The sequence below is a fragment of the Cnephaeus nilssonii genome (genome assembly GCF_951640355.1).
Source record: "Cnephaeus nilssonii genome assembly, chromosome: 3".
Classification (NCBI taxonomy): Eukaryota; Metazoa; Chordata; class Mammalia; order Chiroptera; family Vespertilionidae; genus Cnephaeus; species Cnephaeus nilssonii.
In genome coordinates this window covers 48,383,671-48,407,371 of record NC_137074.1, presented here as the reverse complement: position 1 = coordinate 48,407,371, position 23,701 = coordinate 48,383,671, and the positions used below count along the sequence as shown (strand labels likewise).

The window sequence follows — 23,701 nt, the reverse complement described above, 5'->3', positions numbered from 1 at the left end:
AGACCTGGGTTCAGCAACCATGGTATTTGAGCTCTGGCTAGGAAAGAATTTAGAGCCAAGACTCAATAAGAGAAAGTTTATCTGGAAAGTCACAGAGGTAGAAGAAGTGAGTGGTACAAGCAATGGTCTTAGAAACCAGTTACAGAGGCAAAAGAACGGCACTTAGGGCTTAGGAATGCGAAGGATAAAGGTGACATGCCTGGGGTAGGAGAAAGAGGTGAAGAGAGGAGAAAGACTAGGGTATGCTCCTGGTGGGGGACAGTGATCTGGGTCCTCTGTCCTAAGGGCCTTTAAGGGCAGCGGTTTTATGAGAGGTCTCAGGGGAGGATCCCAACAGAATATTCATCAGCTTTCTAGGTGTGTCCTTTCAGGGTCGTGGTCTCCACTCTTTGGTTGGCACCAAGACAGGGTGTCATTATCCAGTGCAGCTGGTCCTGAGGTCAGCCTGTAGGGTCGCTTTCTGGTTTTGCTGCTTTTCTGGGCCTCGATCTGAAACACAACTGAGGTCTACATGTACTTGATGTGGGTCAGAACCTCACTGTCTTGGGGGCTTAATGATTAAGGGCTATTTTCCCACCCCCTTATTCCTCCTCTAAGGGGGTATAACCCTCATAACTAGCAACATGCCAGGGAAGGAAAGGTCAGGGGGTTCCAGACCGAATGACCAGCAATATGAAAGGTCAGTGGGTCTAAACCAGATGACCAGCGATATGCTAGGGGAGGAAAGGTTACCCTGGGGGGTGAGGTCTTTGTTTTCCCAGTTTTGCTCATTGCTAGGCACCGGGGGCTTTCTATCCTGGTGACCTTCTATACCTGGCCCATCATCCTTGTTCTGCTGATGTCTGTCTAACTACAAACCTAAGTTCAAAAACACACATATGTATTTCTATGTATAGTCTCTCTCTCTCTCTCTCTCTCTCTCTCTCTCTCTCTCTCTCTCTCATCTCACACATACACATACAGATAGATACACACACACTTTCTCTCTTACTTAGAGTTTTACTTAAGAATAACTAAGTGAAATGAACTAAATACACACTCCTTAGCTTTATTAAAGGTCACTGACAAATGCTTATGTTGTGGTCAAGAGAGGGATCCCAGTGAAATTAGTCTACTGTACTAATCACAAACTCATACAGTATGGTATTCCCAAAGGCTAGAAGCCCTTTCAACAGGGCACCTAGAAACACATGCGGATACTATACTTAAGACATTGTTAACAGTTTTTAAGAAAGAAGGAAAGTAGGGAGGGAGGGAGGAGTAAAGGGAGAAAAGAGGGGGAAAGGGAGAGGGGAAGGAAAGAGGGGAGAGGCCACAGTGCTGATAAAAATACAAAAGATTTTTTTCCTTTCCTTTTTTTTTTTAAACTTTTCAACAGCTGTCTCCCTGAAAGGAAATGCTACTTTCCTTCATCTGTGCTCTGTTAAAATCATAATAAAATTATAGTGGAACAAAGCTAGACATGCTGATTCACCCACAAAGTTGTATAACTCTTAATTCTCCTACACAATGTTGTTCAGGAAAAAAAAAATCTGTATCAAGAGTAAAGGGGCTTTGAATTCCACATCTGGTTGTTTTAGGGGATTATAAAGTACCCAAGAAAGTTGACCCCAAAAATTCTAAAAGAGATTTGGGTGAAAATCCAGAGAGGAATTTTCCACATCCTGCTGTTGAATAAAAACTCATTAGCTAAGCAGACTCTACAGGGAAGTAAAGGAGGGAGGGGGGAGAGAGAGAGAGAGAGAGAGAGAGAGAGAGAGAGAGAGAGAGAGAGAGAGAAATTAAGACAGTTCATGACTAACAGGCAAGGCTTCTGGAATATTTGGCAGGAAAATGAGCACTACTGTCTCAGTCTCCTGTGTGAGCCAGCTTGGATGAAAACAAACAAATTAGCATTATCATACATCTTTCAAGGACAAACTTTACTAATGCAAATTTTGTTCATTTAATATTAACAACATACCTGTAAGCTGAGAGTCATATTTTTCTACCACAAAAGAATACCTTTGCACAGTAACCCCCTTCTAATCTAAGGCACCAGTTGAAAACTCAAAAAGTCTGAATGGGGTGTTTAAAGGCTAGCCTCGCTAAATCTCCACAACTGGGTTTCTCATTTAACCTCTCCGCTCTCCAGGGGCAGGAGAAACATTTCAGTAGGTCAAATAGTGGGGAAGGCAAGGTAGTGGTGAGAGGCCTTGAAGGGCAAGAAAACTCCTGAAGATCCCTCAAACCTCAGCATATTGGAATATACTAAGCCTATATATTTGTCCCACTCTCTAACTTATCACATACCTCCACTAACTTATCACATATCCCTACAAGAGAAATCTGAGTTGTTATAAAGAGTAGAATGGTGAGAAAAACACCTTACAAGAAAGCAGAAACAGCAATTATTAAGTTAGTATGTATCTTTTGTACACGATCTCATTTAAACCTCTTAACAGCTCTTTAAATTATGCATAACTACCATGATTTCTCCAATATAGAACCTGAGTTTCTACACGTTTAAGAAAGATACTGAAACTCAAGGCTAAAAGCTAAACAGCTAAGATTCAAACCCAGGGCAGTTAACTTCAAAATCTACATGTTTTATGTTATGTCACAATATAGCTATGTCAGAAGCTGTCAGTCAAATCTGTATTGTATGTACAACCATTTCTCTGGCACCTTATTATAGCGTGGGACCAGTCACTTTCTTCTTCAAGTCAACTTCTATATCTGAAAAATGGACTTTGTCACTACACTGCTTACTTTATATAGTATTACCACGGGGTTATTTATTGAGATTGCTACTTAGATTCTACATGCCTAAAAGAAAGTGTTTTGGTTTCTCCTTATAATCATTTGTCCATGAATGAGGCAGGGGTGAGGAGGAAAATCACAGGACACCAGTAGCATTTATCAGAAGCCAACCATTACTCTGTTATTTTTAAAAAGAAGCTTTCCTGTCTACAAAATATAATAACTTCTTTCAGTTCCCAGTTTCATTCCCAAAGCAAAGTCTTGACTATAGAGAAGCAACACATTTTGCTGGAAGAAAGAGCTCCTGTGCTGATAACAGGAAGGATAGGAGGCAATCCCTAATTCCTACTTCCAGTTCGGATAACCACAGAATCGTGGTTTATTTCTTAAAGACACAGCTAAATACACTCAATACAGTGAGTGCCTCATACTCATCTGTCAATGAACAAACAGTTCTACGGGAACCAGGATGGCTCAGTGAGAGTAGCAGTGTGTACAGACTACTATACTGGTGACCCTGCCCATATCTACTTAATAGGGCAATCATATGTGCCAGTTAGCTGCGGACAATCCCAGTTTATGTAAATTATTAATAGTGCCCCCTTTTAACCCTACAAGGTATTTATAATTATATAATAAATCATATGACCATTATATTTTTTAAAATGATAAATCGTTTTCTTCCTTATTATAAATCAAGATAGTGGCCGAGAATAGCATAATAGGTATGAAAGAAGGCAGACACTCAATCAATACAAAGTGAAAAGAAACTAACAAATACAGAAAACAACACAAATTCAGGTAATAGTTGCATATTCAAATCTTAAAAACAAATACTATTGCTAATTTTAGTCATTTTTTACTTTAAAAACAATACAATTTAAAAATATATACAGAATCAAACAGATCAGTGCTTTGAGTCAGCGTATCATAGGGAAGTGAAACAATTAACAAAAAAGAGAGAGCAATGACTGCTCCTGACCCCTGCTCAGGCCATACTTAAGTTCTGCTCACATTCAAGTTGTGGGAATACTCTACAGACAAACATCCTGTAGTGGGTTGAATAGAGTCCCCTAAAAGTTCATTTCTAACAAGGACCTCGTAATATGACCTTAATTTAGAAATAAGGTCTTTGCAGGTATAATTAGTTAAGAGGAGTCACATTTGCTTGGGGTAGGTCTTCAATCTAAAGACGATGTCCTTATAAGAAAACAGGAGGACACAAAGATACAGGGAAGAAAGCCACATGACAATGGAGGGAGAGACTGAAGTGATGCAGCGACGAGCCGAGGAATGCCAAAGACGGTCAGGAGCCACCAGAAGCTAGAACATGCCAAAGAAAGATCTTTCCCAATAGCCAGCATAGCCCTGCCAACATCCTGATTTCAATTTCTAGCCACCAAAACTGCGAGAATAAATTTCTCTTGTTTTAAATCACCATGTCTGTGGTAATCTGTTATAGCAGCCCTAGGAAACTAATTTATCATGTTTTCAGATTTCACCACATGCAACTGATCGGTGGGCAATAAACAATGGTCTACGGAGGGCAATGCTTGGACTATGCACCCAAAAGAGGAGAGTTCTGTTGCCCATGCAGCAGCCATATACTGAGCCCATGAACACAGAAAGGAACTGGTCCAGAGCTGAGCAGTCCTTCCTCCATTGGGTGTAGGGGCATTAACCAACCTCATCCTTCTTCTCCTGAATGCGTCGTCTCTCTGCCTCAATAGCCAGCTTTTCCTGGATTTCCTGAGCAATTTCACAGTCCTGTTGTTCACTAAAAAACAAAAGTCAAAACAACATGAGTAAATAAAATAGGAAACAATGTACTGACTACTCACTATGAGCCAGTGCCCATTTTTATCTCAATCCTCACAACAGTGTTGCAGAGCTTGATGTTGTCACCACTCACAGATGAAGAGCTTGAGGCCAGAGTAATGAAATTACCTCCCTAAGGCCACAGAGAAACTAAGTGAAAATTTGATCCCGACACTACAATGGAAAGCCCCACGCTTTTTCTACACTACCATATCACCTCACTCCACTGGGACCACCTACAGGGAGACAGGCATGTTTTCTGCAAAGGAGATGTACACTGTAAGATCAATCTCCACAAATACGTACACAGAAAAACACTGAGAGTGAGATCACTCGATGTCAATAATACTGTGATCACCTAGAGGGGGTAGTATGACTTTGGTGTTTGTAATTTTTTAATTATATATTTTTTCAGTTTTGATAATGTTTTTAAAAAGAGAAAACATGTATATTCCCGAGCTTTGGTTCCCAGTAGAAACCTCTCTGGCTGATTCTAGCTTATTTAATACTCTGGCTACTGACAAAACTGCTGTTACCACAGTTTTGTTTGTTTTGGCATGCGGGAATTCAACAAAGATTTAAACATACTATCTTCTATATGCAGATTCTATGCTCAACACTGAGGATACAAAAATGAGTAAGTCTTGCTCCTGTGCTCAAAAGCTGCTAATACACTTTTGGTGGGAGAAACAGATTCTTTAAAACAGCATCCATAAAACAGCAGTTCCAACAGAAAATAGAGTTTGGATCTAAACGGCTACAAGTCTTCTGGCTTCAGGTTTCAAGAAAAATCAATGGGCAGCTTAAAACTCCAGAACAGGATAGATCTAGGGAGCCAACTTTTACACAGTGTTAGCTCGAAAAGATGAACACACATGCTTAGAGTTTACTATCTAAAAAGATGCTGAAATAATTACAATTGTGACTTATGTAAGTAGTTCATTTGCTAAACAAATATATCTTCTTAGTTCTCCCTCAGCCAGTTGAACTTAAAATACTCAAGGAATCTCAGTGTTGGCTGTATAATGTGGTTTTTAATTGAGTTTTTAGGAGTGACATTGATCAATAAAATCATATAGGTTTCAGGTGTACAATTCTATAATACATCACCTGTACATTGTATTGTGTGTTCACCACCACAAGTCAAGTCTCCATCCATCACTATTTATCCCCCCAAACCTTCTTTTACCTCCCACCCCCACTGAATAATTTGTTTAATGGCAGTCTTTTGTAATTGAAAAGTGCTGTGGGGATAGAGGAGCATGGCAATATCCTAACTTTTCTAAACAAAACTGAGGGATAAAATAATTAAAATTATTCTCATTTGCACAAGGAAACAGTCACTCTCAACACATTTAGAAACAGGTAGATGTAGGTGAAAATAGATGTGTGCACACACAGGGGTGATTAGGCACACATGACAGAAAGTGAGGCAGAGAATACAAGACAGAGAGCACAGATCAGAGATGCAAGTCTTTTTCAGTATCAGGAGGAAAAGCACTGGACAAGATGTCTTCAGACCAGATTTCTGGTCCTCCCAGTGACGCATGCCCACTCATGTCACCTTATCAGCTATAAAAGATTTTGGACTTAATGACTTCATATTTCTGGCCTAATATTCTAGGATTTATAATCTTCCAAACCAAAAAAATAAAATTAAAATCTATTCAGAATGATTTTTACTTATACTTAGAGCCTTTCATTCACTCACTTCTAGTAATTAAGAATCATACACAAAATCAGTTTTCAAAGACTTTGCTACCTGAATCTTCCAAATTAACATAAAATCTGACTAGGAGTAAGCAACTATGACCTAAACATAAGGTGATAACAGATGAGAAGAAAGCAGGACACAGTAGAGAAGGCAAATCCAAATGAAGTGCTAAAGGTCACAAGAGTCATAGAAGATGCATGTCCTAGTATAGAAAAGAAAGAAGTGAAGTTTAAGTTGAGCTTCATGGTTTTAAATCAGTTCTACTTTACTTAGCTAATTATATAGACTCCTGAGGAAGCAAAATCCAGTAAGAAAAGAGTAGTCAACACATAAACTGATGAACAAAAACAGATCCAGAGACAGAGAAGCATCGATCAGATGTTCAAACTTCAGAGGGAAGATAGGGGAGGGTGGGGGCAAGGGGAAAATATCAACCAAAGGACTTGTATGCATGAATATAAGCATAACCAATGGACACAGACACCAGGGGGAGGGGGGAGGGCATGATCGGGAGGTGCAGGGGCAATGGGGGGATAAGGACACATATGTAATACCTTAATCAATAAAGAAAGAAAAAAGAGTAGTCAGCAATCTTCCCAAGCCTGACTTTGGACAGGAACCCTGGGATCCAGAATGAGTGCAAGATTTCAATTCCTTCAAATCTAAGTATGTAATCCTCCCCTTGATGTTCAGCAGTCAAGACTACCAGGATATGAAAAATCGAAAAACTTCATTTCTAACTTACTTATTTCAGCTAGGAATACCTCCAACTCCTAAAGTCCCAGGCAGGAATATAATACCCAGTTCTCCTCTCATTTAGGACCTATAATCCATCACTCACCAGATTTGATTTATATTTTACAGTGGTTTGTCTCAATCATCTCTCAATAACCTCATTATATTCACTATCATTACCCTCATTCAGGATCTTAAACTTCCGTATCAACATCAGAACTGGCTTTTTAACAGAGAATTGTGAATAATGTAAAAGGCAATGATTTATTCTTGAATATTCTAGCTCTGGCTCTCACCTTTACTGGGTTTGTGACAACAAACCTCCATACATCTCAAATCTCTCTCTTCTAACTCCATTAACATTCAGGCTCCATGATATCATTTCTCTCTGCATCTGTATTGCCCACTGTCCTCCATTCAAGTCTCACCATCTCTTATTTATTTATTTATTTTTCTTTATCGATTAAGGTATTACATATGTGTCCGTATCCCCCGACTGCCCGCCCCCCACCTCCCCGCTCATGCCCTCAGTCCCCTAGTGTCTGTGTCCATTGGTTATGCTTATAAGAATGCATAGAAGTCCTTTGGTTGCTCTCTCCCTCTTCCCCCCACCCTCCTGTGATTTCCCTCTGAGGTTTGACAGTCTGATCGATGCTTATGACCACTGCTGAATAGCTCCCTTCAATCTTTTTTTTTAATTTAATTTTATTGATTAAGGTATTACATATGTGTCCTTATCTCCCCATTGCCCCCCAACACCCTCACTCATGCTTCAATCTTGCCGCCTCTATTCCTTTACCTTCGCAGTCCCCAGAGTAAGTCCCTAAATGAAAATTCAAAAACTCCAATAGTTAGTTCTCTGTTACTTATAATATAAAATCTATGAAACCTAAATTCCTTAACATAACTTATATGACCTTTTGGTCCAGCTTTTGAGTACTCTCCGGCCTCATCTTCTACCTAATCATACCCCCTACTGCAGCAATATTGATCACCTTGCAGCTACCATGTGATCCCAGATCCTTTTACCTCTTACCTTTATGCATGCTCCCCCCTCTGGCTAGAATGGTTTTCCGCAATTATCACTATAAACTCCTGATTAACCATCAAGGTTCAGATTAAATATATCACCTATGTTGGGACAGTTTTCTCAATCTATTCTCTCTTCATAAGCATGAAATTGACTATTCAATTATATGTGCTTCATGCATGTACCTGTACATATAAAGTGTTCATAATATGTTCCTAAGGCCATTAAAGGCAGTGGTTATGTTTCTTCACATCTGTGATCTCCAGTGCCTTTCATGGTGTCAGGGATAGCAAGAGTCAGTAAAAATGTTTATTTACAAAAGATGGAAGCTGAACAAAAAAATGATGAATAAAGTCCTCTCCACCAATAATAAAATAGAAAGACAAACCCTTCCACAAAGGCAGCAAAAATAATAGGTTCTCTTGTTTATATGAACATGACAACTAAAAAAACCTGAGGGGTCCCTTTGATTCTCCCTTTCCCCCTTCCTCCTCAAAACAATAGCTAATGGTTAAATCCACCCTTAGAGAATTAGGTATAAGGAACTACTCTCAAAGAAGAAATGTACCCTGGGAGTTTTAGGGCATTGAAAATGAAAAGTAATTGTTCCATAAGAGAACTTAGATATGACCTTTTCATATCTAACTGTAAAAGAAGAGACTGAAAAAAGAATGTTTGTCAGACACTGAAACTATGGAGAGAACTGAATGTACAATTCAGAGCTTTCCAGAAGATTCTGCCTGTATCTGAAAAGTAAGGGGTTTGAGGAAAATAAGAGCAGCAAACCCTGATAGGACACAGTAAAGGAACCCAATACAAGTCATGAAGTTCTATCATGTACAGTGTTTCACTGGATCCCCCAGACAACCAACGTATGAGGCAGAGATCATCTTTTCCCATCTTGTACGGAAGGAAAATAGGTGGACCACATTTCTCAAAGTCATACAGTTAAAATGCTAAGAGTTCACACCAGAATGCACAATTCCCAAAACCAAGTCAAGGTTCCAAAAACAAAGTTTTCAAATCAAAGAAACGGACAGACACACACACACACACACACACACACACACACACACACACACACACACACAATTTTTTTAATCTAACAGTGACAGGAATGAGAGGAACAGAAGGAGAGTCTCCTCCTCCCCTGCCCTGGTTGCTGGCTCCACAGAAGAAACCAGTAAACCAGACCTGGCATGATTCCCTCCACTCCCCAGAATCCTCACAGGTCTTTGTAGCGCTTCTGAAGCTGAGCCTGAGCTTTCAGATCTTCCTCTTGGAGTTGCTTAGCCACCCGGAGATCATGCTGGACCAAACGGTTCCGCTGAATGTTTGATGCCAAATGATGCTCAACTGGACAGAAAGATGGAGGAGAGGAATTACAATGCTTTGGCTTGTTAATAATAAACTTCCTAATAAACTTAAAAAAGCTTTTCCATTAAAGAGCTTCATACCCATCACTTTATTGTATGCTCTCAATAATGCCAGTTAATAGGCAGCACAGGAATTATTATCCCCATCTTTCCATTAAGTAAAAAGAGGGTCAGAAAGGTTAAGTCACTTCCCTTTGGTCACATGGCAAAACAGTGGCAGTGCCAGGACTTCTACACAAATATTCGAAAGCCAGGGCCAGTGCTCTCTCTGCTCCACAAACTATCACTCTAGTTATAAACTACATTTTTCAATACTTACTTTTATATTGCCTCACCAATTAATGATCCACAAATTACATATTCATAAATATGTACTTTTGTACAACACATACAGCTTCGATTTATTTTTCATAATTACATACTTAAATATTCAGAAAAATCCAGTCTAGATACCTTCATTGCCTGGAAAAAGACCTTTGCCCCTATCCCTAGGGGAAGAAATAGCTTCCTATGGCAGACTTCTACACACCCCAAATACAGGTGTGGACAAAAAAGGGGCCACATACTAAACCTGACAAGCTCAGCGAGGGCCTGCATGGTGGAAGTAACCACAAACGATGATCTGCAACTGAATTCACGTTCTTAACTAAAAGTGAGTCATGACTGGTAGTCATGTCCTAGGCCAGTATCTTCCTTGACAAAGGTCAATCTTTACCTTAACTAAGCCTGTCTACTGACTTTTTGCATCTAAGATAACATACCTTAGAAATGTCAGAGTAATCCCCCTTTACCAGACAAGGAGACCACAAAACCCCTGTGTTATCTTGTTCCCCTGCATACCATCTCATGTGCTGCAAAGTTAATTAGTAACTATCCTGTACCCAGCAATGTAAAAGAAGTATGTGTGTCTCCATTTTACTCTTTATCTGATCTCAGAGATTTCCTTGATTTGCTTTCTCCTGCCTCCCTAAACTATCATCAATGGATTTCATGTAACCCTCCCTATGTTTCCTCCTTTGACTATAATGTATAAAATAAACTGCAAAACTGCCATTCTCTGGAGCATTTTTTTTTTCTTCAATCTGTTGAGATTTTGCTTCTGGGCAATTGTCGTCAGTTTGGCTCAAATAAACTCATAAAACTTCTCTACAGGTCTGGACATTTCTCACGTTGACACATGTACAACCAGTCTCCCTCCTACAACACACTAAGGTTTTGAGCCCCTCTTTTCCTCAAATGTACCCACAGTCATCTAACACCGGGAAGCTGTCATACTTCAAAACACCCAGAATGTCATGCTTCTCCCAGGTGTCCTGGGCCTAGACAAATCGCTCGGAGGGATGGATGGTGCAGCCTGATGACTTGTGTTCCCTCCCTGACTCGCTCTAAGACACCTGCCTCAAGCTACCACTATAAAAAAGAAAACCGGGATGAGGGTTATTACTCACTCTCCTGTTCCTGCAGGCTGTGGGCTAGGGTGTGGTCCTCCAGGACAGCGAAATCTCGACACACTGCAGAGGGTGAGGGAAAAGCAGACAGGAAGGCTCATTAGCAGTACTGCAACATAAAAAGAAAAGCTTTTTCTTTACTTCAAAAGTCAATTCTCATATTTAAGATGATCAACTTTATAACTTGCACTGCACAAAATAGTGAGTAGTTAGCATAGTCTTCTTTCACACAAAAAACCCACATAAGTACCTGCTCAGTGACAAGCACAGGATATCACAAAATAATGGTTAGCTCTGGTCCCTGGCCTAAAGATATTAACCTCAGAATCAGAACCCTGATGTCAGGAAATTACAATAGACAAGAATGTTTTGCATATTGCAGCTGACAGAAAACTAGTTGTCAAGTGGTCAGAGGAGTGAAATAAACCTGGCCAATGCTTCAGCCACATGGGGTCCAGAGGATCCTCTCCCATAGACTTATATCTATCCTGGTGTCATTAAGGAAAAACATACCTTCATCAGTCCCTCTGGTAGGAGCAGATCTCTGCTTTAAGGATAATCACATTCTTTAATAGGTCCACACCCTTAGACATTAGTTAGAACTTGTCTAGATCTCTCTAAAGGTAGTTGTCTAAAAAGAATCTGCAAACCAAAAGAAAATGGGAACCTCGGAGTATACCAGAATCCTGCCCCTAACTTTGCCTCCACCTGGAGATCCAGGCAAACCATTTGCTGATCTATTTTCTTAGAAGCAAATGAGAAGAGATAGTCTCCAAGGTCCATTCTACCCCAAATTGCAATTTGAACTCCTGCTTCTTAAAGCAAACATACAGGCAGGACTCATGAAAAGTGATGTTCTTTTTGTTTGTTTTAAGGAAGTGTACTTTAGGTTGTATGTCCTTACTCTATTCCAAATGTGTAACTGACATTAAAAAAGAAAATTCCCCAAAGCCTCAGACTAATGTAATGTGTAGGACTTATGAAAATGTCCCCTAGGGCTTACCAGAGGTTATAGATTTATTTCTACAGCTTTGGATTTGCCTGTAAGGACATTTAACTGAAATCAAGAAACACTCATTTGCCATGCTTAGCACTATGTATGTATACATTCATACAGCCCTGGCCCTTATTGCAACAAAAAAGTAGACAGAGCTTAGAGAAGTCAAGGTTAGTCTGAAATGGTTTTATGATGGAGGAATCATTTTTGCCCCAAAACCATATTAAATTGAATAGTACCTTAGCTTACCCCTTGCTCAAATGCAACTGCAAAACCAGTAATTCCAATAGGAAGTCCTGATTATATATATTCTCAGCAAACTCCAACTTGAGGCCCAGATGTGTTACCCGATACTTCATAGGATGAAAGTGCTTATAAGATAAGCTGGTTAACCCTCCAATTTAGTAGGTGAGAAAGATGAGGGCTAGAAGGAAGAAAGAGCTTATTAATGCTATAAAGTGTGTTGGTAATAGGACTGGGAGTCCTTTTCTGAGCCAACCAGCATTCTTTCCTTCCCTGACACATGACACCCTCCTGGACTCCAGGGAAACCATGGTGGGAATAGACTGAAAGAAGTTATTTTACACTGACCAACATGAATTCTCTAAAACATTTAGCTAATTAATATTCATTAATCAAATGGCTAGAATATGTATGGATTTAGTTCATAGAAAACAAATATTCAGAATGAATTAGCTAAAGTTACATCTTGTGCAAAAGAATGCTATTTTAATATATGGCCTTACTATTTGAAGCACTTTTATTACACAACAAAGGCTTATGTTTGTATACTATAGTCAGTATTAATTTTAGGTTAAATAAGATTATATTAATTTTAGAATAACCTTATTATTTTTCAAATAGGGCAGGAACCTATTATTAGGTCAGAAAATCAGTTTACTAAGTCTGGGACAAGGATTTATAAATTGATAGGCTGGAAAATAGAGGATATCACACATCTACAGAAAACTACGGTTTGAAGAAACATTTTTAGTTGTATACACACATTTATATGAAATGTATTATGCCACAATGTAAAATATACATCACTGAAGATTACACTCAAATAGTTTAAAAGTCACTTCAATTTATGTTATTAGGGTAGAAAGTTACATCAGAAAAATGTATTTTATTTGTTTTTAACGTGTTGACTAAAATTAAAAATTATAAAATTACTGCAGTTTTCCATGGGATAACCATGTGAAGAACTGCAATAACTTATATTTATTTTAGTCAGCACAACATTAAAAACCATGTTGTGCAGTAGGCCTGGGGGGAGGGGAAGGGGACAGGCGGGAGAGGGTCCAAGGAGGAAGAAAAGGAGGACATATGTAATACTTTGAACAATAATGATGAATTTTTTTTTAATGATGATAATGTCATAAAAAACATAATGTTTATGGATACACACACCTGAAGTAAAAATACGAATTTTTTAATATATGGCACTGTCATAAACTGAATTTAGAATAGTGGTTACCTCTAGAGAAAAGCAAAGGGACAGCAGTGCCTTCGCTAGATATGGTATTCTACTGCTTTATAAATGAGGAGAGAAGGTTGAAGCAAATAAGGTAAAACAGTAACATCTATTAAATTTAGGCAATAGGTTCCTGGGTTTCTACATTTACTGTGCTTTTTGTAATGTTTTATATTTATACTAGAGGCCCGGTGCACAAAATTTGTGCATGGGGGAGGGTGTCTCTCAGCCTGGCCTGCGCCCTTTCGCAATCTGGGACCCCTTGGGTAGAGTCCCTAGGCCTGGCTGGAGACCAGGGCCTATCGGAGCTTTCCTTCCCCAGCTGCCAGCAGCTGGCCCCGCCCCTACCACTGCCACTGCTTGCCATCTGTGTGGTGCTGCCCCCCCTACCCTGCCACCGGTTGCCTCCTTCTGCAGGCAACAGGCATGGGGTGTGATTTCTTGGCTGGCCTGGGCCTCCCTCTGTGAGGCGATCGCTGGCCAGCTCCACACACCCACCACAGTGTCCCTGGCTGGTGGTCTGGGCCTCCCTCTGTGGGGCAATAGATCGCAGGGCCCCCAGATCGATTGCCCTGCAGAGGGAGGCCCCGCCCACCCACCGCAGTGCTGCCAGGCAGGTGGCTTAGGCCTCCCTCTTTGGGGCAATAGCCGAGGCCCTCCCCCCCCCCCCCATCAATTGCCCCACCAGCCAGTCAGTGGCCTGGGCCTCCTTCTTTGGGGAAATAATGGGGCGATGGCGGGGCCCCCTGACCAATCGCATCACACCCGCCTTGGCTGGTCTGGCGCCAGTGTGTATCATAGCATGGTTGTCCAGAAGGTTGTCCGGATGGTTGTTCTGTTGTTCAGTTGTTTGGTTGATTTGCATATTATGCTTTTATTATTATAGATACATCACATTTTAAATTATATAATTAAATATTAATTTTTAAACCACATATTTTATTTCATCATCAGCATATATTTAAGATGCTTGACAAATCAGCAACAGGTTTAAGGAATTTATATATTACAAATTAACCGTAACAATAACTCTCCTTAATTTCCTAACATTTAAGTATCAAGAGTAAAGTTATATTCAATTACTGTGATTTGACCCTGAATACAGCAGCAGTTGAATTGGTACCCACAAAATATGGGTAAGCCTAGGCTAGAAAGAAAGGTAGAAAATATTCAAAAGCTACATAGAAGCATACACACTCACACAGAGTGCTACTGTTACTACAGGGACTTAGCACTGCAGAGTAAATAAGAACTTCCAAATATATAATCTCATTTATACTGACATTTTATTTGTTCAATCTACAATTTCTTCTGCATGACTAGTTCCTTTCCAGATATACGTTTGTATTCTCCTGCATCACTACTCTAACGTGAGCTGGAAAATAGTCACACATCCACCTACCTCTGTAAAACAGTAACCAGACTGGTAGTTATTGAACATATTTCACAGCCAGGCCAAGTTCAGACCCTGATGTTTACTTCTTTTTTAATCTACTCTACTTTGAAGTAAACAGTTTAAACAGCACTGAAGATAAATAGCATAAACTCATCTCGAAACCTAAGATAAACCACTGGGCCCTGGGCTTTCAACCTCCCACTTACCAAGCTTTCCCTCCTGTGTGCAATTCCTCTTACTCCAATCTCAGGCTGATCTTGCAATTAAGACAAATATATGTTAGATTCTTGGAAATTGAGGATGAAATGAAATTTAGGTAAGGGTGGTGCATGTGTTCAGAAGGTGGTTTCTAGATCCCAAAATAAAGCAATAAAAATGGGACACAGTTGACTTTGTCTCTCTACCTCCCAAGAATAGGCCTCTAGAAATCACAGCTGGCTTGTTTCCACTTCTGAAAACAACGGCAATAAAAAGTTCCTTTTATTCGCAGTGTTTCATAGGTGACCTACAAGAAAAACCCTAGCTAGTGACTGCAGTGGGAAATTCCAAAGAAAACCTCCCTTTGAGATCTAACCCCCGCCATTGACTCTCCAAAATTCATTACTGCTCTCTTTCCAAAGGGAGGGAAACTCATTGATGACCAATATCAATCAGTTTCCCTCTCTTTTGAAAAACAACAGTACTGATTTTTAGGTGAAGTTATCTAAGAGATGTTAAGCCAATCTGAACTAGGAAATAACATAAGTAAACCCCATGCCTTTGTGTGCTGCCCTACAAAAGAAATGTCTCCCTAATTTATTAAAGAAGAGTTTCTTCTCTTTATCTAAAGCTCTAATAAAAATTGCCTCCATAGAAGAGAAAAAATGGGATGCAGGCAAACTGTGAATAGACTTCACCCTAATGTCTAATCTCCAACCTTCTCAGCCCCATGGTTAATACCAACCCCACTCCCATCACCATCACCATCAATGGCAAGAGCAATAGGTAGGGACTGCAGACACTCTCTTAACTGTCTGCCCCAATTATAAGCCCCCAAATAGCAAACATACCCGGTCCCTCTAGCAACTGAAATTTCTCTTTCAGACAGAATGTTGAAAACAATGAGAATGATATATAAGTAATGTTTGAGCAATTAATTTATGTGCCACATAAACATGTTTTGGGTTTTTATTTGAAAACTAGAGGGCCAGTGCACAAATTTGTGCACATTGAAAGGAAATTAATTAGAAGAAATATTTTAATATCGCTATTTGCCCTTCATAATAGAAGTGTTAACCAAATTCATGATCAACAATGAAAGATGGAAACACACACATGTGATTGGCGCCAGCGAGAGCTTTATATATATTTTACCCTTTGTTCTCCCTTTGAAAGCAGGAATGATGCTTGCTTTTTTTTGTTCTGTACACATAAAAACACTCTCTATGAATGAGAAACATGTTCCAGACTCATATTTTGTCGTAAAAAGTTTGGTAATAGCTGGAAGCCACAACTGACATAAACAATGCACTCTGTAGATTACAATGCACTGTTACATTTATTCCTCCTAACCACCTGACCACCTGAAGATAAATGTTTTATCAATATCTCATTTTATTTATGAGGAAACAAAGGCTCAGGGAAATAAAGTAGCTTTACTTCTTTCAGTAGGGTCAAGTTTCTAAACTTTCTAAATCTCCGTTTTCTGGCTAATGAAAAGAAAATAGGATTCTACCGAGTCTTCTATCTACCTACTCCAGGACTTCTGTGAGGATCAAATGAGATGAGGCACGGGAAAATGCTTCACAGACATTAGGTTAAAGTGTAAAATGTTTGCACCTGGCTATAAAGCAAGTCGTGTTCCTGGGCTGAAGAAACTCCAAGGAAGCTAGTCGCTAGAGAGAGGAAACCGGGCATTGCTATGACATCATTACCCGACGCCCACAGCGACTATTTCCAGGCTGGGCTGTGGGCCATATTTTGTGCCATGGGGTCTCGGGAGCATTAGCTGCGATTTGGTGGGCTGTAGCTCCAGGATGGTGCCGGGGCCTGTGTCCCACTTGGGGGAAGCCAAGTGTTGCTTTGTCAGCTCCAGGTCTGCGGTGCCGTTTCCTTGTAAATGGCCAGTGCACGTCACAGCAGCTCCTGCATTAAGCATCTGCCCCCTGGTGGTCAGTGTGCGTCATAGCGACCGGTCGGATGGTTGGAGGGACAATTAGCATTTTAGCCTTTTATATATATAGGTATGTTTTTATTGGTATTTTAGAGAGAGAAAGGAAAGAAGAGCAGAGAGAGAGAGACATCAATGTGAGAGGAGAGAGAGAAACATCGATGTGAGAGAGAAACATTGATCAACTACCTCCTGCATGAACCTTGACTGAGGCTCGAGCCCACAACCAGGGCATGTGCCCTGACCTGGAATCAAGCCCGTGACTTTTCAGTGCATGGGATGATGCTCAACCAACTGAGCAACACTGGCCAGGGCATAAACACAGTTCAATAAATGACCCCATATACTATAGTGGTCCCATAAGATTATAATTAATTACAAGCAAAAGCTTTGTTTGAAATGTTGAAAGAAAGGCTTAACCCAATTACAATTTAAATTTACTGCTGGTTTAAATAGATAAGGAGGTTCAACATGCTGTCCACCCACCACAAAGATGACCAATCCTGTGGCTTAATGTAATGGCCAAGCATAGATAAAATCCTAAAGGTACTCTCCATGATCCTGGCAGATCCAGCACCAACTTTTAAGCCTATAGTGTACTTTGACTATAGTTGAAATACCTTTCAACTTAAATTTTATTTAGAAAATAGTAGAAAAGATAAACATCAAAATCCTAACACTGATTATGTACTCTATGATTACATTGTAGCTTAATTTTCATTTTTAAACATTACTCTATTTCCCAATTTATCTACCATGAAGGGGAATCTTATTATCTATAATCATTTTCATAATATTTTTATAACAAAAAATAGATATATATTTTAAATCTTATTTAAACATCTCAACATTGAAGCAACAAATATAGGGTGGACAAAAGTAGGTTTACATGCCTAGCCAGAGTGGCTCACTTGGTTGAGCGTTGTCTTGTGTACTGAAAGGTTGCCAGTTTGATCCTTGGGTGGAGCACTTATGGAAAGCAATCGATTGATGATTGATTCTTACATCAATGTCTCTCTCTCTCTCTCTCTCTCTCTCTCTCTCTCTCAATGTTCTCGGGTGAAGATTTTTTTTAAAAAGTAGGTTTACAGTTGCTTGTATAAAAAAATATGTGCAGGTTATGATTATTACAATAGCTTCATTAACTCTGTGTTTTATGTACTCACAAGTGTAAACCTATGTTTTTCCCACCCCTGTATGTACAAGGGAAAAAATGACTTATATAATATCACTGTTTTATTGATTCAATTTAACTATGCCATTTTCTTAAGGTTATAAAATGAAAAGGTTTTGTTTTTCAAACATGATTTTATTGATTTCAGAGAAAGAAAGGGAGAGAGGAATAGAAACATCGATGAGAGAGAGATCTATCAGCTGCCTCCTGCACTCCCCTGATTGGGGATGGAGCCCACAACCACTACCCCCTATATGTGCTCTGAAGACCTGGAATCAATCCAGTGACCTCCTGGTGCTTGGGTTTAAGCTGAACCAACTAAGCCACACAAGCCAGGCTGTTTTGCTTTTTAAATGAAAAAAGTATGCTAACAAAAACAAAGTCTACATAAGGCTCCAAATTTGTGTCAGATCTTCCTGAGAAACAAAGCAAGCAGGGAAATATGAAAAGTTGCTCACTATCATAAAAGAGAAATAACAGTAGTTCTTCACTGAAGAGAAGTGTTTTACTAGTGACAAACATGAAAGTAAGCTCAGTTATCATTCGGAAATTTGAAGAGAAATAAATTATATAAAGGTCATCATCAATAGTTTAAGCATTAGTTTTAAATGTGTGCCTATACATACATACACAAGTACACACACAGACACACACAAACACCCCTTCAACCAAAGCACAGGACTGAGCACAGCAAAGAGACATTTTTGAAAACAACTGATTTAATCCCAACATTTCAATCTGATGCAATTTATCAAAATAGGTTCCTGAGTGTGTTTTTTCTAATCCCCAAAATTCAACGTTAAATGAAAATCCTAGCAACCCAAACCACTTGTTTGGCAAGTAGATATATTATAGCTAACCACAGACACACTAGGTTTGTAGGCAAGTGGGTTTTGAAAATGCTGAGATAATATAAGTTTTCAAATCAGAAGTACTACTTTAATATCATAGACCATCTACATCATTATCAGAGACCACAGAGTAACTGGGCAACTTATTGGAAAAGTGAAAATGGCTGAGTCAGAAATTTCCATCTGACAGGGTAAAAGACTGGGAGTGAGTGGAACAGTGAAAAGGGGGGTGAGGGAAGGTAGCAGAGTGGAAAAAGCAATTTTTACTCATGCTGGTAGAACTGTTGGATAGAGATTAGACTTCCCATAAGAAATATCTGACTCAAGTTATCATAAATGATAAAAAATATTTATATATCCACAAACACAATCAACCTCACAAGGTTCCTGTGTTGCAAGCATAAACTGTATGGAGTGCTGCTTTTGAAGCCAAACATTTCTGTACTGGCATTAACAAAACAAAAAAGCTACCCACGAAAAGTAACAGATCTTGTCTATTCTTAGAAAATGCAGACGCAGATATTAACACTCAAACAAATCAATATATTAATCACTCAAACCAAGCTTCATTTCTTCTCAAGAAATATCTCATAATCTCCAGGTCATTAAGTCTGAGTTCCCAGCAAATTGATGCTTGGGTTCTGCATTTGCATTTTCACCAAAGGGTCACTAGGCTTTCCTCAAAACAGCAAGTAACCTTGCCTCCACATAGCCCAATGTTGGATAAAGCAGAAGTTAGAAAAGATTTCCTTAAACTGGACCAATCTGTATGTTCTATCGGACCATCACTATTCCACCTACCTAATCACCTACAAAAAATTGACACTGATATGGTAGCCACAAGTCACATGTAACTATTTCTTTAAATTAATTAAAATTAATTTAAAAAAAAATCAGTTCCTTAGTCTCACAGCCACATTTCTAGTGCTAAAATGTCCTATGGGACTGGTGCCTACCATTTGGACAGTGTGGAATAGAGAACACTTGGTAGCATTTAAAACTATCTTAACCGTGCGTGTGTGTGTATGTCTTGTACATGTGTGCTTATTTTTAACCAACAGATAAAACTCACTTTGCCAGTATGGACAAACCAAATGTCTTGAATATATATAGGGAATCCCCAAAATATGTACATATACTTTGAATGATTATAAAGTCAGTGTTTATTAATATACAGTTCATTTTCAGAATTTAAAAGAATTTACAGAAATGAATACTTTTTTTTTTGTCAATGCCTGTTTTCAAACTGATGACTTCTGGTCCAGGAACTGCAGTTAATGCAAAGCAATGGAATCACAAACATCTAGAATCATTTCGTTCAGTATTTGTGAGCCCTCAGTTTGTCAACTGTTGCCAGTTTTGTACGTTATGCTTTATCTTTTACATATCCCCATAAAAAAGTTTAGTTCATAATTTTTTTGTTGTTGTTCAAAGTTTAGTCTGGCTTCACCCATTATTTCAAATCAATTAAACCTGAAAAAGAGTGAAAATTAAGTGAGTTATCACCTGTTAAAGTGTGTATACATTTTAGGGGGAGGGCACACTGTGTCCCTAAAAAATATGTACACACGTTGAGTAATTATAAAGGCAGTGTTTGTACTTCAACTGCATTTTCAAACTTCCATGGCATTTTCGGATGAATTTCCTTTGTTCAAAGCTTAGTCTTGCTGAAAAGAAAGAAACATCAATAAAGTGTGCATATATGTTTTTGGGACACCCTGTATTATTGGTCTTGTGTTAGCCAATGATTTATCTCCAAAGTGTGCTTATATATTATTCTCCTATGCTCTTCTCCTTCAACAGCCCTAGAGGGATGGTAGTTCAGCTAACCTCAACAGAGTGGAAAGATCAAGAGTTATTCTACATTTACCAAGCAAGCACTGTGTATACACAGTCACAGAAACCCAGTGATCAAACCTGCACTTGGAAAGGAAAGTGAACCGGTATTCAATGCAGCTAAAGAAATTCAATTCTGGGAAATATAAACTGCTACTGAATAAACCCAAGAGATATCTAATAATTTAAACCAAGCCTTAAAGAAATGGATTCTGATTAGCAAATGTATGAATTTGTGAATTTCAACTGGCCTTGAAAATTAAACTGATCACAGATAGAGAAGCATTCTCTGAAATTTGCTGCCTGTGGTGCCTTCTTTAAAGAACAACTACATTTTACATGGATGCTCCACTTCAGAACAATTTAGGGATATATAAATTTACACAGAAGCTAAATAAGTAATTACTCTTAATGCCACAAAAATGATTAAAGGAAGCAAGTGTGCTTTAGAATAATTCAGCTTATTTTTAATGGATTTGTAAATTTTCATAATTAAACATTAAAAAAGTTACCAGAATTATACTTAGAAAAAGATGAAACTCATTCAGTTTTTTCTGTAGCACACTGCACAGAGCACTGGTAATATAAGATATTCAGTTACTACTTACTGCACAAGGATGCAATATGGTGTAACCAAGAGTACTCTTACTTTGAGTTTAATCCTGGCACTAACACTCACTAGGATGAATAATCTTCAACAAATTAATATCACTTATTTTTGCTCACCTATAATAGCCATTGTAAGTACTTGTGCACTGAAGAAAAACTGTACATAATTTTTAAAAGTACTCACAAATTAGCCTGGCCGGCGTGGCCCAGTGGTTGAGCATCAACCTATGAGCCAGGAGGTCATGGTTCAATTCCCAGTCAGGGCATATGCACAAGGCAGCCAATCAATGATTCTCTCTCATTGTTTATGTTTCTATCTCTCTATCCCTCTCCCTTACTCTCTGAAATAATATATATATATATATATATATATATATATATATATATATATATATAATTTTAAAATAAAAGTACTCACAAATTATTCTGATAGAGGCAGACATTCTATGTAGAAAACAATAGACCACTGATAACCACATGGGGTCCTCAAAAGGGTAAATACCATTAAATAAGCAATAGCAGACATAATTTTTTTTCAAAGCAATTTTCCACTAAGAAAATCCAGATAGTAAGAATTTATGTCTTTTATTTTGATTCCATGTAACCCTAAAGAAACTCCAACCTTCTGTTGTTCCACTATTTGAATGGCACTTTTCCTGGCACTTAAACAAGCCCTCAAATGGTTTGGCAGTGCTCAAATGGTTTGGTTTCTCTGTTTGCCTTAACCTAGAAAGAAAAGCCACCCATCTCCTTAAACCTCTGCAGGATAAACCCAGTCATGCCCATTAAAACCCAAAAGATCACATCCAACCCAACTTAAGTACAAGTTTACACCAAGGGAAGAAAAACCATTTTGGTTTATTGACTTCATATTACCAGAGTTTCCTTAAGTACTAGCTACTGCAAATTCTATTTATCCTTGAGTCAGATATTTCCACTTTCAACTCATCTTCCATAAGGGGTATGATACTTTAGCTAGCACTTTCTTTCCTATTAGGATTAGTAAATTAATTACAATTTCAAAAAAAAACACGAGGTAATACTCAAAATCCCACCCCACCCCCCCAAAAAAAGAACTTTATTATAAAAAGTGGTCATGGGATAAGTAAGTGTGGTAAAATATTCTCTCAGGATCTTGCTCCCATCAAGCAAATTGCAACACTCACATCCCCAGTCTGGTAACCATTTGTCAGACCTCTACACACATTTCCAGTAATCTTGGATTATGTAAATCTAAAGTATGAACAGAAAACAAATGGGTTAATCTTGAGATTTCTGGAATTCTACTCCAATATACTCAATAAGTGGTAATGTTTAGTGACTAGAAATATATTTTTTCTAAAAGGTATCTTGAGATTATGGGCACTCTCCTAGAACAACTCATAGTTTACACTAATCTAAGGGAATGCCTCCCAGAAGATCAGGAGACTTATCTTCCTAACTAGAGACCCAATGCACGAAATTCATGCATGGGTGGAATCCCTAGGCCTGGCAGGTGATCAGGGCCGATCAGCAGGGCGACCAGTGGGGCGACTGCAGGGGAGTGGGCCCACTGGCACCCACCCTGGCTGGCCTGGGGCCTGCGGGCTTGGGGCAGCTCCTGTGTTGAGCGTCTGCCCCCTGGTAGTCAGTGTGCATCATAGTGACCGGTTGTTCCACCAATCATTCCGCCATTCAGTCGATTTGCATATTAGGCTTTTATTATATAGGATTATAATGCAAGGAGGCTTATATTAAAATCAGACCCCCTTGCAGAAGGAAACAACCCAACAATAAATGGGAAGATGTCTCAAAGTACACCCAGAAAACTCCTATGCAAACAACAGGGAGTTGGGCATTGACCTTAAGAACCGATCCTGTCAATAACCACTGTGGCTCTCTATGTAGTTCACCAAATGGGGATATTTTATTTTTTTGATAAAGAAATCCGTATTCACTTTAGTGGTATTTAAGTTAAATATGAGCTTTGGATGGTTCTCTATTCCCAAAAAAGCTGGAAACTCAGCTGGTGCTATGGGAAGAGAAAAGCAAAAACTGAAGCTTAGTGGTAAACTGCATAAGGAGAAAACTGAGATGTCTTCAATACTACAAAATTTAACAGAATGTATAAAGTAGCAACTTGATTGTTTTGTATTTTGCCTGGTGTTTAAAGAGTGTTTTGGAGAAGAAAAACAACTTTATGATCAAGATTCAAATACTGCTTACTTATAGGCTAAAAACCTTGGGCTAGTTATGTAATGTCTTTGAGCTTCCGGTTCCTCATGTATAAAATGAGATAAATATTGTGAGGATTAAATTAGGTAAGTGAAGGGCCAAAGAAAACATCTGTCATTCAATAAGAGGAAGTTC

At 38.9% G+C, this 23,701-nt stretch overlaps 1 protein-coding gene across 2 annotated transcripts in view; it reads right to left on the bottom strand.

Annotated features, from left to right (window-relative positions):
• The window catches only part of CCDC50 (coiled-coil domain containing 50), a 71,376-nt gene that overhangs the window by 31,789 nt on the left and 15,886 nt on the right, over positions 1 to 23,701 (bottom strand). For both annotated transcript variants that reach the window (XM_079766668.1, XM_079766669.1), the window contains exons 2-4: positions 10,864 to 10,926; positions 9,269 to 9,395; positions 4,429 to 4,519 (exon numbers count right to left, since the gene is read on the bottom strand). In XM_079766668.1, the coding sequence (XP_079622794.1) occupies positions 4,429 to 4,519; positions 9,269 to 9,395; positions 10,864 to 10,926 (281 nt within the window). The remainder of the gene's footprint in view (positions 1 to 4,428; positions 4,520 to 9,268; positions 9,396 to 10,863; positions 10,927 to 23,701) is intronic.